This window comes from Phodopus roborovskii, unplaced genomic scaffold, assembly GCF_943737965.1.
Source record: "Phodopus roborovskii unplaced genomic scaffold, PHOROB, whole genome shotgun sequence".
Classification (NCBI taxonomy): domain Eukaryota; kingdom Metazoa; phylum Chordata; class Mammalia; order Rodentia; family Cricetidae; genus Phodopus; species Phodopus roborovskii.
The window spans coordinates 553,142-570,477 of NW_026126549.1; the positions used below are offsets into that span (position 1 = coordinate 553,142).

General features: G+C 43.1%; 3 protein-coding genes across 3 annotated transcripts; all 3 read left to right on the top strand.

Moving 5' to 3' along the window:
• The first annotated feature begins 347 nt into the window (after nt 1–347).
• LOC127234251 (protocadherin gamma-A1) lies at nt 348–2,790 on the top strand. The gene has a single exon (XM_051201121.1). It carries the CDS (start codon nt 358–360, stop codon nt 2,788–2,790), a length of 2,433 nt encoding a protein of 810 aa, XP_051057078.1. The 5' UTR covers nt 348–357.
• A 5,218-nt stretch (nt 2,791–8,008) lies between these two features.
• LOC127234247 (protocadherin gamma-A2) lies at nt 8,009–10,565 on the top strand. The gene has a single exon (XM_051201117.1). The coding sequence runs from the start codon at nt 8,091–8,093 to the stop codon at nt 10,548–10,550; it is 2,460 nt and encodes an 819-aa protein (XP_051057074.1). The 5' UTR covers nt 8,009–8,090; the 3' UTR covers nt 10,551–10,565.
• Nucleotides 10,566–13,252: 2,687 nt separating this feature from the next.
• On the top strand, nt 13,253–15,691 carry LOC127234249 (protocadherin gamma-A3). Its single transcript, XM_051201119.1, has one exon. The coding sequence runs from the start codon at nt 13,253–13,255 to the stop codon at nt 15,689–15,691; it is 2,439 nt and encodes an 812-aa protein (XP_051057076.1).
• The last annotated feature ends 1,645 nt before the right edge of the window (nt 15,692–17,336 follow it).

The following is a 17,336-nucleotide window of genomic DNA, read 5'->3' on the forward strand; positions in this document are numbered from 1 at the left end:
GCATAAACACAATCTATTGTAAAAGTTAACTATTTCCCTGACCAGAACAACAACAACAAAAAGATACCAGATTACATTTCCAAGGAGTGCAGTAACTTGATAGGACTCTGGGCGCCGCTGTTCACCAACCTGGGGGATACATGCTCTAACTACCCGCCCCCCCCCCACAAAAAAAAAGTGACTGTTACACTCTCCACCATACCAGAATGAACATGTCTGCCTGAGACTCCTCAGCATATTTCTGGACATCTCTCTGCTGTAATTATTTTAAATATTAAGGTAAAGAAGACCCTGGAAAAGCAGAAAAACAACACCCTTCATAACAGATTGAGAATACAGTAAGGAAGCCAGAAAGCAATGGCGATTTCAGAGAAGCTAACCGGTTGGAGCCGGCTGATAATACTGTGTCTTTCTCTGGAACTATTATCGGAAGCCGGCACTGGAAACATCCGCTACTCTGTGCCAGAAGAAACCGACAAAGGCTCCTTCGTGGGCAGCATCGCCAAGGACCTGGGGCTAGAGCCCCGCGAGCTGGCAGAGCGCGGGGTCCGTATCATCTCCAGAGGTAGGTCTCAGCTTTTCTCTCTGAACCCGCGAAGCGGCAGCTTGGTCACCGCCAGCAGGATAGACCGGGAGGAGCTGTGCGCCCAGAGTGCGCCCTGTCTCGTGAGCTTTAACATCCTTGTGGAGGATGAAATGAAGCTTTTCCCTATCGAAGTAGATATAATTGATATTAACGACAACACCCCCAAATTCCAGTTAGAAGAGCTGGAATTAAAAATGAGTGAAATAACTACTCCAGGTACCAGGATCCCTCTGCCTCTTGGGCAAGACCTTGATGTGGGAATAAACTCACTTCAGAGCTACCAGCTAAGCGCCAACCCTCACTTCCTCCTAGATGTGCAACAGGCACCTGAAGGAGCACAACAGCCAGAAATGGTACTGCAGAGCCCTCTAGACAGAGAAAAAGATGCTATACACTACCTCGTCCTCACTGCCTCTGATGGCGGTAACCCAGTACACTCGGGAACTCTGCAAATTCGTGTTCAGGTGGTAGATGTGAACGACAACCCACCTTCATTTAGTCAGGCAGAGTACCACGTGAGTGTCCCTGAGGACGTCCCATTAGGCACACGGCTTCTCAAGGTGAATGCTACAGACCCAGATGAGGGAGCTAATGGCAAAGTAACTTACTCTTTTCACAACGTAGACCACAGTGTGGTCCAGAAATTTCAATTGGATTCTTACACAGGAGAAATAACAAATAAAGAACCACTAGATTTTGAAGAATACAAAGTTTATCCAATGGAAATTCAAGCACAGGATGGTGCTGGACTCATGGCTAGAGCTAAGGTGCTGGTCACTGTTTTGGATGTTAACGATAATGCCCCAGAAGTTGGAATCACCTCTGTCACTACCAAAGTGGCAGAAAACTTTCCTCCTGGGACCGTAATTGCTCTTATTAGTGTGCACGATCAAGATGCTGGTAACAATGGTCATGTCACATGTTCCATTCCTGAAATCCTACCCTTTAAGCTGGAAAAATTAGTTGACAATTATTACCGCTTGGTAACAGAACGAACACTGGACAGAGAACATAGCTCTGGATACAACATCACAATAACAGCAACAGATCAGGGAACTCCATCCCTATCTACCCAAGCTCATATCTCACTGCTAGTGACAGATATCAATGACAACCCTCCAGTTTTTGAACAGGACTCCTACTCTGTCTACATTCCTGAAAATAACCCCAGAGGGTCTTCCATCTTCTCAGTAAAGGCCCAGGATGCTGACCACAATGAGAATGCGCTAGTGACTTACTCCCTGGTGGAAGACACTATTCAGGGAGTGCCTTTGTCTTCTTACTTCTCCATCAACGCTGACACTGGAGTTGTCTATGCATTGCAATCCTTTGACTATGAACAGTTTCGAGATTTGCAGCTAAGGGTGATGGCTCGTGATAGTGGGAACCCACAACTCAGCAGCAATGTATCCCTGAATCTGTTCATGATAGATCAGAATGACAATGCCCCCGAAATCCTGTACCCTGTCCTCCCCAAAGATGGCTCCACTGGTGTGGAACTAGCACCACGGTCTGCCGAGCCTGGTTACCTGGTGACGAAGGTGGTGGCAGTAGACAAAGACTCAGGACAGAACGCCTGGCTGTCCTACCATCTGCTCAAGGCCAGCGAGCCAGGGCTCTTCTCAGTGGGACTGCACACAGGCGAGGTGCGCACTGCCCGGGCCCTGCTGGACAGAGATGCTCTGAAGCAGAACTTGGTGGTGACTGTGCAGGACCACGGCCAGCCCCCTCTGTCCACTGCAGTCACACTTACCATAGCAGTGGCTGACAGCATTCCTGAACTCCTGGCTGACCTGGGTAGCATTGGGACCACTGCTGATCCCCAAGATTCAGATCTCACACTCTACCTGGTGGTGGCAGTGGCTGTAGTCTCCTGCATCTTCCTAGCCTTTGTCATCGTACTCTTAATGCTCAAGCTACAACACTGGTACTCCTCACGCTTGCTCCAGACTGCAGAAAATGGATTAACTGACATTCCTGCCTCCAACTTTGTAGGTGTTGATGGGGTACATGCATTTCTACAGACCTATTCCCATGAGATCTCACTCACTGCTGACTCATGCAAGAGCCACCTTATCTTCCCACGGCCCAACTATGCAGACACACTTATCAGCCAAGAGAGCTGTGAGAAAAGGGAATTTCTGTCGGCACCTCAGTCTCTGCTTAAAGATAAAGAGGAAATATTTTCTCAGGTAAACTTATAATAACCTTATAAGCTATATTGATGAAAATAATTCATGTCTGTACATATTTGCTTTTTCCATTTTCTGTAAAGAGTATATTCCATTACACCCCAGTAGTGGTTAGGTGTGTTTATTTTTGTTTCATGCCACTGGAGATTAAACCTAAAGGCTTATGCATGCTAGGTGAGTGCTACCATTTTGAGACAAGGCCTTGATAAGATTTCTGGGCTGGACTTGAACTCATTTCATAGCCCAGCATGGTTTTAAATTTATAATCCTCCTGCCTCAGACCACTGAAGTTCTGTGATCTCAGGCATGTAGTAACAACACAGGTGACCTACCCTTTTAGATCTCTATAGGCATGTAACATGAATAATAAATGATCCAAAGATATGTTGGGGTTCAAGCTTCAAGCTGAAGATCAGAAAGCAAAGCACCCAAGCCAGTAGATCTTGCCTCTACCAAGCTAAATTGGCAATCCTGTCTCCAGGAATCCTCAGAGGCAAAAAATCTCTGAATTCCTGTCTCCTCCTTATAGTCATTTCTCTGCCCAGCCATATCCTCCTGTCTCCACCTCCCTAGTGCTGGGATTAAAGGTGTATGATCCCAAGTGCTGGGATCAGAGACATGAGCTCTTACTCTTCATTCTTGTGTAGTTCAGGGTAGCCTTGAACTCAGAGAGATCCATCTGCCTGCCTGTCTCCTGAGTCCTGGGTTTAAATGTGTGTACCATCACTGCCTAGCTTCTATAGTTAACTAATGTGGCTGTGTTTGCCTTCTGATACTTTAGGCAATCTTTATTAAATAATAAATAATATATCACCACACTATGGGTATGGAACATGCCTAGAATCCCAGTACTCTGTCTCAAAAAGGGGTGGATAGCAGAAACTCCTACCATGGAAAGGATGCCTTAGTCATAGTGTGAGTGGTGAGGATAAAGAGTGAAGGCCTAGCTCCTTTGGGGAAGAGAACTGCATCAGAAATGAATTTGTCTTCTATTTTTCACTTATGTCTGGCTAATTCATTTCATTGTTCTGAGCTGACTACTTACATATTCAGAAGAGATAGTGGTAAAAATCATCAAAAGTCATAATTTTACTTGTGTTAATTTAAAATTTAAATAATCTATATAAACTGTGATTTGTTTCTAAACTTCTTAGTTCTATAATCTCTCATTAAGAGATTGTTATGTGTGCCTAAAATTATATCTCTTTAAGTAACGTATGAAATGGAGAGTAATGGACATAAATTTTGTCATGCAACTTGAGAAACTATTTTAAAGCTTCCCTACACACCTACACCCCCGCCCCCCCACACACATACTTGTGGTGAAAATGAAAAAAATCAAGATATATTCCATATTAGTGTGGAGTTGGTCTAAAGCTATGTAAATGAAGATTGAAGGCCAGCAGTGTAATACAGACTACTTCCTTCTACTACTACTTCTAAGTGGCCTAGGATTGGCTTATTGATTGACACCAGTTTAAGCAATGAGATCCATCAGTTACTTAAAATCCGGGAGTTTCAGGAAATCTTCCCTGCCAGTTCCTGTGCGTGGACTTCATTGCAAGCTGAAGGCCAGGGGAAATGAATACAGATGCACTGAACAGTAAGTCTGCTCACTGAGCTGCATTCTCCAGATTAGCACTGCCACACAGTCTTGAAGCACTTCAAAGACCTAGTTATTGCTTGGAACCTGAGCAATAGTTTTGACAGGCTCTCACTGTACTCGTTAGTTAGACTGAAACTTGCTACAAAGCCCAGGGTGACCTCTAACTTGTTATTTTCTTATCTGGGTTTTCTTAGTGCTGGGACTGCAGATATGAACCATCACCATGTATAGCTGATAAATAATCCCAGAGCCAACAACAGGTAGGCATGGTGGCACATTTTATAATCCCAGTACTGAAGAAGCTGAGGTGAGAGGGGTCATCCTTAGCTACATATCCAGTTTGAAGCTTTTCTGGGCTACATGAGACCCTGTGTTAAGCGGGGACCTCAGACCTCAGAAGAGAAAAACAGTAAGGAAGAGGAGTAGGTGAGACAACTTAAAAAAAAAAAGTCTTTTACTTAAAATAAATGTATAAGCCTAACTTTCAAAATGCATTGTCTTCCCAGAATCTGTCATTATTACAAATGAGAACTTTTCCGTCATCCAGTTGTCATTTTTTTTTTTTAAGTAATCTGTTTCTTCTCTGGTGGCTTTTAAGGAAATTTCATTCTTGCTGTGTGTCTTCTGGAGTTTTATTTTCTTCTTGGACACAAAACTACACTTTCAACTAATTAATTATTTCATCTCTGTATTTTCTTAGCTCTAATAATTTAAAGACAGATTGATGAATCGGTTGTTTTTTTTTAAATCTATATTCTACTGACAAGATAGATTCTTAAATCTATACCGAAATGTTGAAGTTAAAGATTAGTGTACACACATGCACAAATGAAAGATGTTGTAGACCATTAATACAAAAACAAAGTCATATTTAAAGCAACAAGCACTAGTTATATTATTTAAGAAATTCATTTAAGAAATGGCTTGATCGCAATAATAAAAAAAAAGTGTTGTAAAACTCATAGAAAATGATGAACTCCCATCACCTAAAAGCACAGCTTTGAAAATAATAGCCAGTTTCAGCATGATTCCCTAAGAAAGTGTAGATCAAACAGAAAGGCTGAAAAGGTTCTCAACTACCCATTGCTCCAACTTCAGTGGATCTCCAGCTTCAGTGGATCTGATGCCCTCTTCTTGCCTCCATAAGCTTTCTCCTTACATACATAATAACAGTTTAAAATGTAAAAATAATAAAAATAAGTAAAATGTGCAGAATTAATTTTAAAAATCTACCTATTCACTGAAGTCCATATGAAAACTCTAATAATGGAATTTAGGGCAGAAAAGAAAATGAAAAAATTCCACCCTAAAATTCATATAGAATCTCAAGGGACCCCTCCAAACAGAAAAAAAAACAATCTTGAAAAGAAAGTTGGAAGTCTAATAATCATTAATTAAAAAAAAACTTACTACAATAGAGCCACAAGAAACTACAAATCAAGAAAGGAAGAGTAAAGGATAGAAGGAAAGCAAAAAAAAAGTTAATTATTAATCAGTAAACAGTAAGTTTACAATAGAGAAAAGTACAATTAACTAGAAATTTTCTAGAATGTAACTAGTGATTAAAGATAACAAAAAACAGTACTGGGACAAAGACACCATGTGGCTCCCAAGAAAATGCATTGAGGAGATGACGTCATTCCTATGTCTTCCCACCAGATCTTCACAATATGAACCTAAGGAGAGGGTATCTAACACACCCAAACAAGGGAGAATGTTTTACAGTAGAGTTGGCCAAATCTTCAAGTCAAGAGTCATTAAATGTAAAGCCTGGGGAACTGTTCAGATTCTACCCACTGCAGAAACTTTGTGAAGTACAATTTAAGATCCTGGGCTGGATCCTAAGCCTGAAAAAATATTTTATTTTGCTATAAAAAAGACATTGTAGCAATGGGCAAATCATTACTAAGATCTGTAGGCTAGATAATGAAACTGCATCAAAGTCTAGTTGGTTTTATAGTCTGATAGTAAAGGAATCACAAAAAAAGTAAAGGGACATCATGTCTGAAACTTACATGGAATCAATGGGGAGCATTTAAATAAATTGTTAACATTTAGGGTAATGTGGGCACAGAACACAGTGAACTTTATGTAAAGTGTATAAGTCCAACAGCATGAGCCTACATCACAAATTGAAAGTATTCTGAAAATCTAACATAGTTCCTAAACATGTACATAAACTATTCATGTTATCTTAGACAGCATGTATAAAAACTACCCAGAAGAATGTACAGAGATCATTTGCAAATTCTACATTACTTTACACAAGGGACTCCAGCATCCTCAGATACAGAACCAAGCCCCCTCTGCTACCAAGGAACTGCTATACATGAGATTTATTTGGACTATTTTTTTTGCATCCATTCTCTGATTCTGAAATTACTCAAAAGAAAATGTATAAACATTTAAATGTGATATGATGTTAAAATTAAATAAAGCCTACTGGTATGTACACATAGTTTGGTTATGTTACTTCCTATAGTGGTCTATGTGCTTGAAATACTTCAAAGTGTATTTTTAAGCAAATGCATTATATATAAATGTGTTTGCATATATAAGCCAAATAGGAGTAAGGAGACATCCATGGCATCATCCGGGCAATACTAAATACAGAAAGGGAAAGAGTACTTAACAATACCAAACAACTTTGAGTGACAGATTCTTAATGTAAACTACCCTGTCTTCCGGAGCCTATTCAGCTATAGCCACCTTTCATTCCAGTTGTTCCTGGCTGTCTCCCAGCCCAACCACTAGTTCTGAGTTTCTACAATGCTACTCTAACCTCTTTTTTGATCCATTCTACCTGTCCGGATTCAGGTGAAGTAGCATTCAGAAAAGGTCTTTGTGACTCCCAAACAAAAGTTGGGTCTCCTTCCTCTGCATGTCCCCAAGGCTCAGTGCTTTTCACTAAATTTGGCATCGATTCTCTTTAATAATAACCCCTTTACTTTTCTACCTCTTCCCCATCCTGAAAAGTTTCTGAGAACTGGTTTCCAACTAAGATTCAATCAAACCTTGTGTCAGGCACACATGCTGTTAAATACCTACTGATCTACAAATTAAATATCAAGTTTTGGAGTTAAATGCTAAGCAACAGAGCACAAAACTGAAAAAAAACTAACCTTATAAGAAAATGTAGCCAATGTTTTAATGTTGATCTTTTTGTCTGAGCGTATGTAAGAAAAAGACGGGAGATAGTGTGACGCAACGAGGCCAACAGCACTTGGATTAAGCCTTAAACATTCTACAATACTTTCGTAGCAACCACTCTCAGGGTTACATATATTTACACCATTCTTATTAGTTCTGAAAAAGTCCCTCCCTTTAAATACATACTTCTACTGTAAATAATACAGTAAATACTAAGAGTCGTTCTTGAGAGCAACTTAAAACCACAGACGATCATCAAATGGGTTTGCCTGCAGAAACTGGCTAGGCCTCTGAGCGTCGCTGTTGACCACCTAAGGAGTAAAAGGCAGCCAACCAATCCCACTGAAGGACTGGCTCAACACAAGGGGCTGGCGGTCTGTCCGCAGCTTCCGGTCGGAGAGGATGCAAGGAAATTCAATCCAGCTGCCCGTTAGTTCTTTCTTCTCGGTGACCTGGCACCAGTAAATACTGGTCGTCTCAGACCCTGGAGGATAAGGCCTGGACTCCCTCACGGTGCTGGAAGCTGGTTGGGAGGAAACTCGGCTGCAAAGGGGCAATGGCGACGCTGCAGGAGCTGCTCCGGTGCAGAATGCTGGTCCTGCTGTGCGCCCTTTGGGCCTCCCTGTGGGAGGCCAGAGCTGGACAGATCCGCTACTCCGTGCCAGAGGAGATAGACAAGGGCTCCTTCGTGGGCAGCATCGCCAAGGACTTGGGGCTAGAGCCCCAGGCTCTGGCAGAACGAGGAGTCCGCATCATCTCCAGAGGTAGATTGCAACTTTTTGCTCTGAACCCACGAAGTGGCAGCTTGATTACTGCAGGCAGGATAGACCGGGAGGAACTGTGTGCCCAGAGTGCACCCTGTCTGATGAATTTTAACCTACTACTGGAAGACAAACTGACTGTTTATTCCGTAGAGGTGGAGGTAATGGATGTTAATGACAATGCTCCTCGCTTTGGAATAGAGGAGCAGGAACTAAAGATCAGTGAAACAACTACGCCAGGATTCAGGATTCCTCTTAAGAGTGCACATGATGCAGATGTGGGCGAGAACGCCCTCCAGAAATATGAACTCAACTCAAATGATCACTTCTCTCTGGAAGTGCGAACTGGTGCCGATGGGAACAAGTACCCAGAGCTGGTACTGGACCGTGCCTTGGACCGCGAGGAAGAGGCAGTTCACCATCTTGTTCTAGTCGCCTCTGACGGGGGCAGTCCAGTGCGATCTGGCACCTGCCGCATCCGTGTGAAGGTCCTGGATGTGAACGACAACGCTCCTGTTTTTATACAGCCTGAGTACCGTGTGAGCGTTCCTGAGAATATGCCTATAGGTACCCGGATACTTACGGTAACAGCCACTGACCCTGATGAGGGATACAATGCTCAAGTGACTTATTTTCAGGAGCAAGCCCCTGGAGAAGCTGCAGATATATTCGAGCTAAAGTCAACATCTGGAGATATAACAATCACAAAATGTCTGGATTATGAGAAAGCTAAATTCCATGAAATCGATATTGAAGCTCAGGATGGCCCAGGCCTTCTAACCAGGATGAAGGTTATTGTCACTGTTCTAGATGTCAATGACAATGCCCCAGAATTTTACATGACATCTGCTACTGCTTCCATTCCTGAAGACTCTCCTCCGGGAACGGTAATTGCACTTTTCAATGTACATGATAGGGACTCGGGGCAGAATGCTGTTGTCACGTGTTCACTTCCTGAGCTGCTTCCTTTCAAGTTAGAACAGTCAGTGGACAATTACTACAGACTGGTTACAACCAGAGCCCTTGACAGGGAAGAGTTCTCCTTTTACAACATCACTCTAAGGGCTAAAGATGGAGGGAACCCATCTCTGTTCACAGATACCCATCTTTTACTGCAGGTGGCAGATATCAACGACAACCCCCCCTCCTTTCCGCAAGGGTCCTACTCTGCCTACATTTCTGAAAACAACCCCAGAGGTACCTCCATCTTTTCAGTGCTGGCCTATGACCCTGACAGTTATGGCAATGCCCATGTAACCTACTCTTTAGCTGACGATACCTTTCAAGGGGCACCCCTATCCTCCTACATCTCCATCAACTCAGACACTGGCGTCCTCTATGCACTGCGTTCCTTTGACTATGAGCAGTTCCAAGACTTGCAGCTGTGGGTGATAGCAGTAGACAGTGGGAACCCTCCACTGAGTAGCAATGTGTCCTTGAGCCTGTTCCTGGTGGACCAGAATGACAACATGCCTGAGATCCTTTATCCTGCCCTCCCCACAGATGGGTCCACTGGTGTGGAACTAGCACCCCGCTCTGCAGATCCCGGATACCTGGTAACCAAAGTGGTGGCAGTGGACAAAGACTCAGGACAGAACGCCTGGCTATCCTACCGTCTGCTCAAGGCCAGTGAGCCAGGGCTCTTCTCAGTGGGACTGCACACAGGTGAGGTGCGCACTGCTCGGGCCCTGCTGGACAGAGATGCTCTGAAGCAGAGCCTGGTGGTGTCTGTGCAGGACCATGGCCAGCCCCCTCTCTCAGCCACTGTCACACTCACCATAGCAATAGCTGACAACATCCCTGAGGTCCTGGCTGACCTGGGCAGCATCAGGACCCCTGCCAACTCTGATGATTCAGAACTAACACTCTACCTGGTGGTGGCAGTGGCTGTGGTCTCCTGTATCTTCTTGGCCTTTGTCATTGCCCTGCTGGCACTAAGGCTGCGGCGCTGGCATGTGTCTCGGATGCTTCAGGTTTCAAGAGATGGTTTAGGAGTTATCCCTGCCTCACACTTTGTGGGAGTGGATGGGGTACGTGCTTTCCTGCAGACCTATTCCCATGAAGTCTCACTCACTGCAGACTCGGGGAAAAGTCACATCATCTTCCCTCAACCAAACTATGCAGATACTCTCATCAGCCACGAGAGCTGTGAAAAAACTGATATACTTTCAACACCTCAATCCCTTCTTGATGATCAAAGAGAAGAAACCTCTCAGGTAATTCTTTTTTGCAATATGCTCATGTTCTTTTGCTGAATTTACCCATTTTTTTAGTTGCCCAGGTGTTTAATTTACACATTTTAGTCCAGTGTTTCCTTGAAGATGTATTGAAGTTTAAGTGAATTCAGGTGAACTATTTCTAGGTAGTTTTGGGTGCTCATGGGCTGCAAGGAAAGTTAAAATCATTATGGAATGAATGAAAATCATGGATTAGTAGTTCATGGTGACATTTAGATCATCAAAAGAATACTGTTAGAAACTGGGCTGGTTTCTTAACTTTTCCATCCATGGGACAACCATTTCAAGTGCTTGGATCAGCGATTCTTTTTTAAAAACAGAAAGGCTGGTGATCAGTGGTACTGTACCAGCCTAGCATGCACTGGGTCTTGAGGTAGCTTTCCAGTACCGCAATGTGTGTATTATATAATGTGTGTATGTGTGCAATGAATATACTGAATTTTATATTAATTGAAGACTTACTTTAAAATGTACGGCTTGCTTATATTTGAATTTGTGTGTGAATTATAAAACACTTTAGTTGATTCTCACTTTACTCTTAATATTTCTCCTTCAGATTTCAGAGAAATTACCTATTTTCCTCATTTTGCATACCCATGCCTGTTTAAGTAAAGACATTTTATTTGGGCATGGTGACACATCTTTAACCACTGTGTTTTGGAGACAGAGGCAGGCATATTTCTGTGAGTTCTAAGCCAGCCTTGTCAACATAGTAAGCTCTAGTCAAGACTACAAATGAGACCCTGTCCCAAAGACAAAAATAATTAAACAAATACAATTTTTTTCTGTGTTAGGAATCAAACTCGTGGCCTTGAACCACAGGTAGACACTCTCACACTGAGCTATATCTCAAGCCAATATGTTTGTGTGTAAGAGCTGTATATTGAAACCGAGACCTCATTTTGCACGTACTTTGCCACTGAGTCATGCCTCCACCCCTAGGACATATGTTTCTTAGAGTTTCAATATGCCATGATGTCTCTGTTTAGCTGAAAACAACAGTCTCTGGAGGTAGCCATGCTCCTTGGGATCTTATTGTGCTCTCAACAACAGACTGGTAAAGTAACAGTAAGCAGGTTTCCTTCACCAAAACTTCATTTTCCTCATATCTGGAAATCATATTGACTTTTTAATCTTGAAAAGTAATTCTTATTCTCAGTATACTTTGCTCATGGAAAAGATAGAAGGGTTTCAGGGACCATATCATGCTGTTTTATCTAAGTTTCCTATTCATTAGATGCCAAAAAAATGTTCCCATTCATAAACACATAGAGGTTTTCCTTCTCCATTCCTCCTGTTTTGTTTTTAGTGTGTTGATCATGCACTTAATAACAGTGGGTGTGCTAATGCTAAGAGTCAGTTTGTTTTTATTTGAAAGTAACCGTGCACTAATTGAAATTCGTTCGAGGTAGATTCACAACTCCCATGGTGCTTGGGGTCGTTATCACATCTACAAATCTCTGATAGAAAATTTGGGAGAGTGTTTGTTGGTACAGCATAAGTCTCTATGAGATAAAATCAGAATTCACTTTGGGACAGTGTGTCACAGTATCTTTTACATGTAAGTATATAATAAAGTATAAACAAAAGAAAATTAAAAACAGAGTTTCTTTTAAGGAGTTAATAACCCATAAGAATAAATGCCTTATGGACACACATGCAGTGCATCATGATGGAAATAACAGTTTAAATTTTTATTTCTATTTGTTTTGTTTTGAGACAAGACCTTACTGTGTAGCCCTGGCTGTCCTGTAACTCACTCTGTAGACCAGGCTGGCCTCTAACTCATAGAGATTCACCTGCCTCTGCCTCCAAGTACTAGGATTAAAAGCAGTTGCCACCACACCTCTGCACTTGGGTGAGGTAGACATCTTCAGTAGCCCAAGATCTGTGATTTCTCTCACACCCAAGCCTGTTTCCTGGCCCACTCTTCTCATGCGTCTCAATAAGGCCTTCGATAAACTCCACAGCCGGGTTGGAGACCTTCCCATCCTCCTTGGCCTCTCTCAGTGTGGTAGTTACTTCACTGCATGGTAAGCCCCAACAGTTTTCCACCCTCATAAACTCTGCGACTGAACTGGTTGTGCCTATATATTCCACATTAAATAAAAAAAAATCTGACACCTAATCGTATGTTTATCTGATGAATCAGTTAAGTGAAGAACATTAAAACTAATATATCAGGATATCAAAGACCAACTTCAAGGATTATAATCCAAAAATATGATGAATGTTTCTGTGTAGGTGTTAAATTGAACCTTTGGGAAACGGTAATTATACCTGAAGCAATAGTGATGGAGTTAAGGTTAGAGTGCAGCATCCCAAAGAAAAATAACTTGAAGCCACACCCTTTGATAAATATCAGTTCAGTTATGTGAAATCAGTACTAGTCCCCTTGCCTCCAACGAAAAGGAATAAAGAAGCTAGGAACAAAGGGGTTACTTGGTTTTACCTGGGAGTGTGCAGTGAACAATTGGGCCTCTGGGTGTCGCTGTTGACCATACAAGAAAAAAAGGCGCCGCTGAAGTGCAGTCCACCATTTCCCTGCTGCAAAGAAACGCCAGGAACAGGCTGAGAAGAGAGGAGCAGCTACCAAGCTCAATACATCATTAGCCAGGTTTGTGGTGTGTGAATTAAATCCATAAAAGATTTAGCTCCTTGAGGGTGTAAGACTAGGACCCATCGTGAGCATTCGGAGGGGGGAAAAAGGAAGGAAGGAAATGATTCATCTGGGACTAGGAATTGCGGGAGTTCTGGCTTTGCTGTGCGCGCTCCTGGGGACGCAGTGTGCAGATGGCTTCAGGCAGATCCGCTACTCTGTGCCAGAGGAGCTGGACAAAGGCTCCTTCGTGGGAAACATCTCCAAGGACCTGGGGCTAGAGCCCCTCAAGCTGGCGGAGCGCGGGGTCCGCATCGTCTCCAGAGGTAGGTCGCAGCTTTTCTCCCTGAATCCGCGAAGCGGCAGCTTGGTCACCGCCAGCAGGATAGACCGGGAGGAGCTGTGCGCCCAGAGTGTGCCCTGTGTCGTGAGCTTTAACATCCTTGTGGAGGATAAGCTGAAAATATTTGAGGTAGAAGTCACTATCAGCGATATTAATGATAATGCACCTAGCTTTCCAACAGAGAAATTGGAAATAAAAATTGGTGAGTTAACAGATCCTGGAACTCGATTTCCACTTAAAACTGCATTTGACCCAGATGTGGGCATGAACTCTCTGCAGAACTATAAGCTCAACCCCAATGACTATTTCTCCTTGGCTGTGAACAGCGTCACCGATGACGCCAAGTACCCAGAGCTAGTGTTGGAGCGAGCCTTGGATCGTGAGAAAATGGCAGTTCATCAGCTTGATCTCATTGCCTCTGATGGTGGAGACCCTGTCCACACGGGCAAGTTGTGCATCAAGGTGATAGTCTTGGATGCAAATGACAACCCGCCCCTGTTCACTAAGCCAGAGTACCACGTCAGTGTTCTGGAAAATGTGCCAGTGGGCACCCGGCTGATCACAGTGAATGCCACTGATCCTGATGAGGGTTTCAATGCTCAAGTGTCCTATATTCTAGATAAAATGCCTGGGAAAATTGCTCAGGTTTTCCATCTCAATTCGGTGACTGGAGATATATCAATATTAAAAAGTCTCGATTATGAGGATTCTGTGTTCTATGAAATAAAAATTGAAGCACAAGATGGACCAGGTCTTTTTTCAAGAGCCAAACTTCTTGTCAAGGTTCTGGATGTGAATGATAATGCCCCAGAAGTTTCAGTCACTTCCGTCACAGGCTCAGTCCCAGAAGAAGCCCCTGCTGGACGAGAAATCGCTCTTATCAGTGTGCATGACCGAGATTCTGGCCAGAATGGGCAAGTCACAGTTTTTGTCCTAGGAAACCTGCCCTTTACTCTAGAAAAATCAATAGACCAATACTATCGCTTAGTGACAGCTAAGTCTCTGGATCGAGAACAAGTGTCTCTATATAATATCAGTCTAAAAGCCACCGATGGGGGAAACCCACCACTGTCCACAGAAAGTCATATTACTCTGCATGTGTCTGACATCAACGACAACCCTCCTACATTCACACACACCTCTTATTCAGCCTATATTCCAGAAAACAATCCTAGGGGAGCCTCCATCTTCTCTGTTACAGCACAGGACCCGGACACTGACAAGAATGCACAAATCACTTATTCATTGGCTGAGGACACACTTCAGGGGGTGCCACTGTCATCCTACATCTCCATCAACTCCAATACTGGTGTCCTGTATGCTCTTTGCTCCTTTGATTATGAGCAGTTTAGGGACTTGCAGTTGCAGGTGACAGCTAGTGACAGCGGGAAACCTCCCCTCAGCAGCAATGTGACACTGAGCCTATTTGTGCTGGACCAGAATGACAATATGCCTGAAATCTTGTATCCTGCCCTCCCGATAGATGGTTCTACTGGTGTTGAGTTGGCACCCCGTTCTGCAGATCCTGGATACCTGGTGACCAAGGTAGTGGCAGTAGACAAAGACTCTGGACAGAATGCCTGGCTCTCCTACCGCCTGCTCAAGGCCAGTGAGCCAGGACTCTTCTCAGTGGGATTGCACACAGGTGAAGTACGCACTGCACGGGCCCTGCTGGACAGAGATGCCCTCAAGCAGAGCCTAGTGGTGGCTGTGCAGGACCATGGCCAGCCCCCTCTCTCAGCCACTGTCACACTTACCATAGCAGTGGCTGACAGTATCCCTGACATCCTGGGAGAACTGGAAAGCATCCATACCCCTGCCAATCCCAAAGATTCAGCCCTCACACTCTACCTGGTGGTGGCAGTGGCTGTGGTCTCCTGCATCTTCCTGGCCTTTGTCATTGTGCTGCTGGCAATTAGGCTAAGACGCTGGCACTCATCACGCCTGCTACAGACTTCAGGAAATGGTTTGGCTGGCATACCAGCCTCTCACTTTGTGGGTCTGGATGGAGTACAAGCTTTCCTGCAGACCTATTCCCAGGAAGTTTCCCTTACTGCAGGCTCTAGGAAGAGTCACCTGATCTTTCCACAACCCAACTATGCAGACACTCTCATCAGCCAGGAGAGCTGTGGGAAGAGCGAGCCTCTTATAATATCTCAAGATTTACTCGAAACAAAAGAAGACCCCAACCTGCTTGAGGTGAGTTTATTTCTTTGAGTGTGGTTCTTATAAAACCTTAACCATTTTTTGAGAAGTACAGCAACAATGTAATTGTACATTCTGTTTTCTCTACCTGTGCCTATTTGCCTCTGAGAAGACTGTACTTCCTGGTCTTGTTATGGCTGAATGGGACTAGGTAGCCATTTCTGGCCAATACATTGTGAGTATTGGCAGTAACGCGGCACTTCCAGAAAGCAAAGTGTCATTTTGAGAATTCTAGTTCTCTCCTTTATCCTTTGAAATTATGGTTGCTCCTTCTACCTATATTCTTGAGTAACTGTAATGAGAGAAGAGCCTTGAGTTAACCCAAAAGTGTTCTATACACCTGTGATAAATGGGCCATTCACAATTTCATTCCAGTTGTTCAATTGCTGTGGTAGAGCCCAGGATCTTGGCACATGTTGGCCATCTGCTGGACCACTGAGCTGTACCTCAGCCTGCCCTTTCACTTTATAACCCCTGTGATTTGAACTTTGTCACTCTTCCCACTGACCTATGCTGACTGATAGAAACAAGTGGAGAAAAGGGATGAATACAAAGTATTATATGCTCTCAAAACATTTTGCCTGAACCTTTCCAAGTCACAGCACAGTCTTTGCATCATTTGTTTTTGCCTTTGGCTTTGTTGTTTTTTGAGACAGGGTTTTTCTATGTAACAAGTCTGGCTGTCCTAGAACTCAATTTGTAGACCAGGCTGGCCTCGAATCCTCCTACCTTTGTCTCCCCAGTGCCATTACCACCTGCCCAGTCTTTACATCTCAAGGACACAAAAAGGGAAGGGAGGGGGAAACTGAGGTTAGTACATAAATTAAAAAAAGGTAAAATAAATAAATGAAAGAAGTGAAGGAAACAGATACAGCAGTATACTTATAGTTGCAGCTACCTTGGAAACTATGAAGATGGGATCACTCAAGCCTAGAGTTCAAGACCAACCTGGGCAAAATAGAAAGAACTGTCACAAAAAGGAAAACATAGATTAATCAGATGATTAAACCCTTGTACCTAAAGTGTGTGTGTGTGTGTGTGTGTGTGTGTGTGTGTGTGTGTGTGTGGTGATTTCAACTTTTTGTCTGAAGGTGGAAATATCACTTGCCTAAATCATTGTGTATCAAGGACTGGTATTTATCACCCTTTAAGGTTTTTTTTTTAAAAACTGGAATGTAGCTGTATCACTCCTGGATATTTACCCAAAGAATTCAAAGTCAATGTACCAGAATACTTGCACATCATTGTTAATTGCAGAACTGTTCACAATGACTGAGTGACCTAGATGTCCATCAATAGAGGAATGAATAAAGAAAATGTGGTGTATATGTATACACAATGGAATTTTTCAGACATAAAGAAAAATGAAACTTTGTTATTTGCAGGAAATTGAATGCAACTGTAGATAATTAGGTTTCATTAGTTATATTAAGCAAGTTAAGCCAATCTCAGAAAGATAAATACTATGTCTACTATGTCATTTGTGGACCCTAAGTTTTATACAGATACATAAAATGATACGTGTGTGTATGGTATGCAAGCAAAAGTGAAACTTCTAGGGAAACAGGGACTACCAGTAGGGAAGGGAAAAGGGAGGCTATGGGGACATATGCCCAGTGTGATTGATATATATATATTGAAATATATATTGAAAATG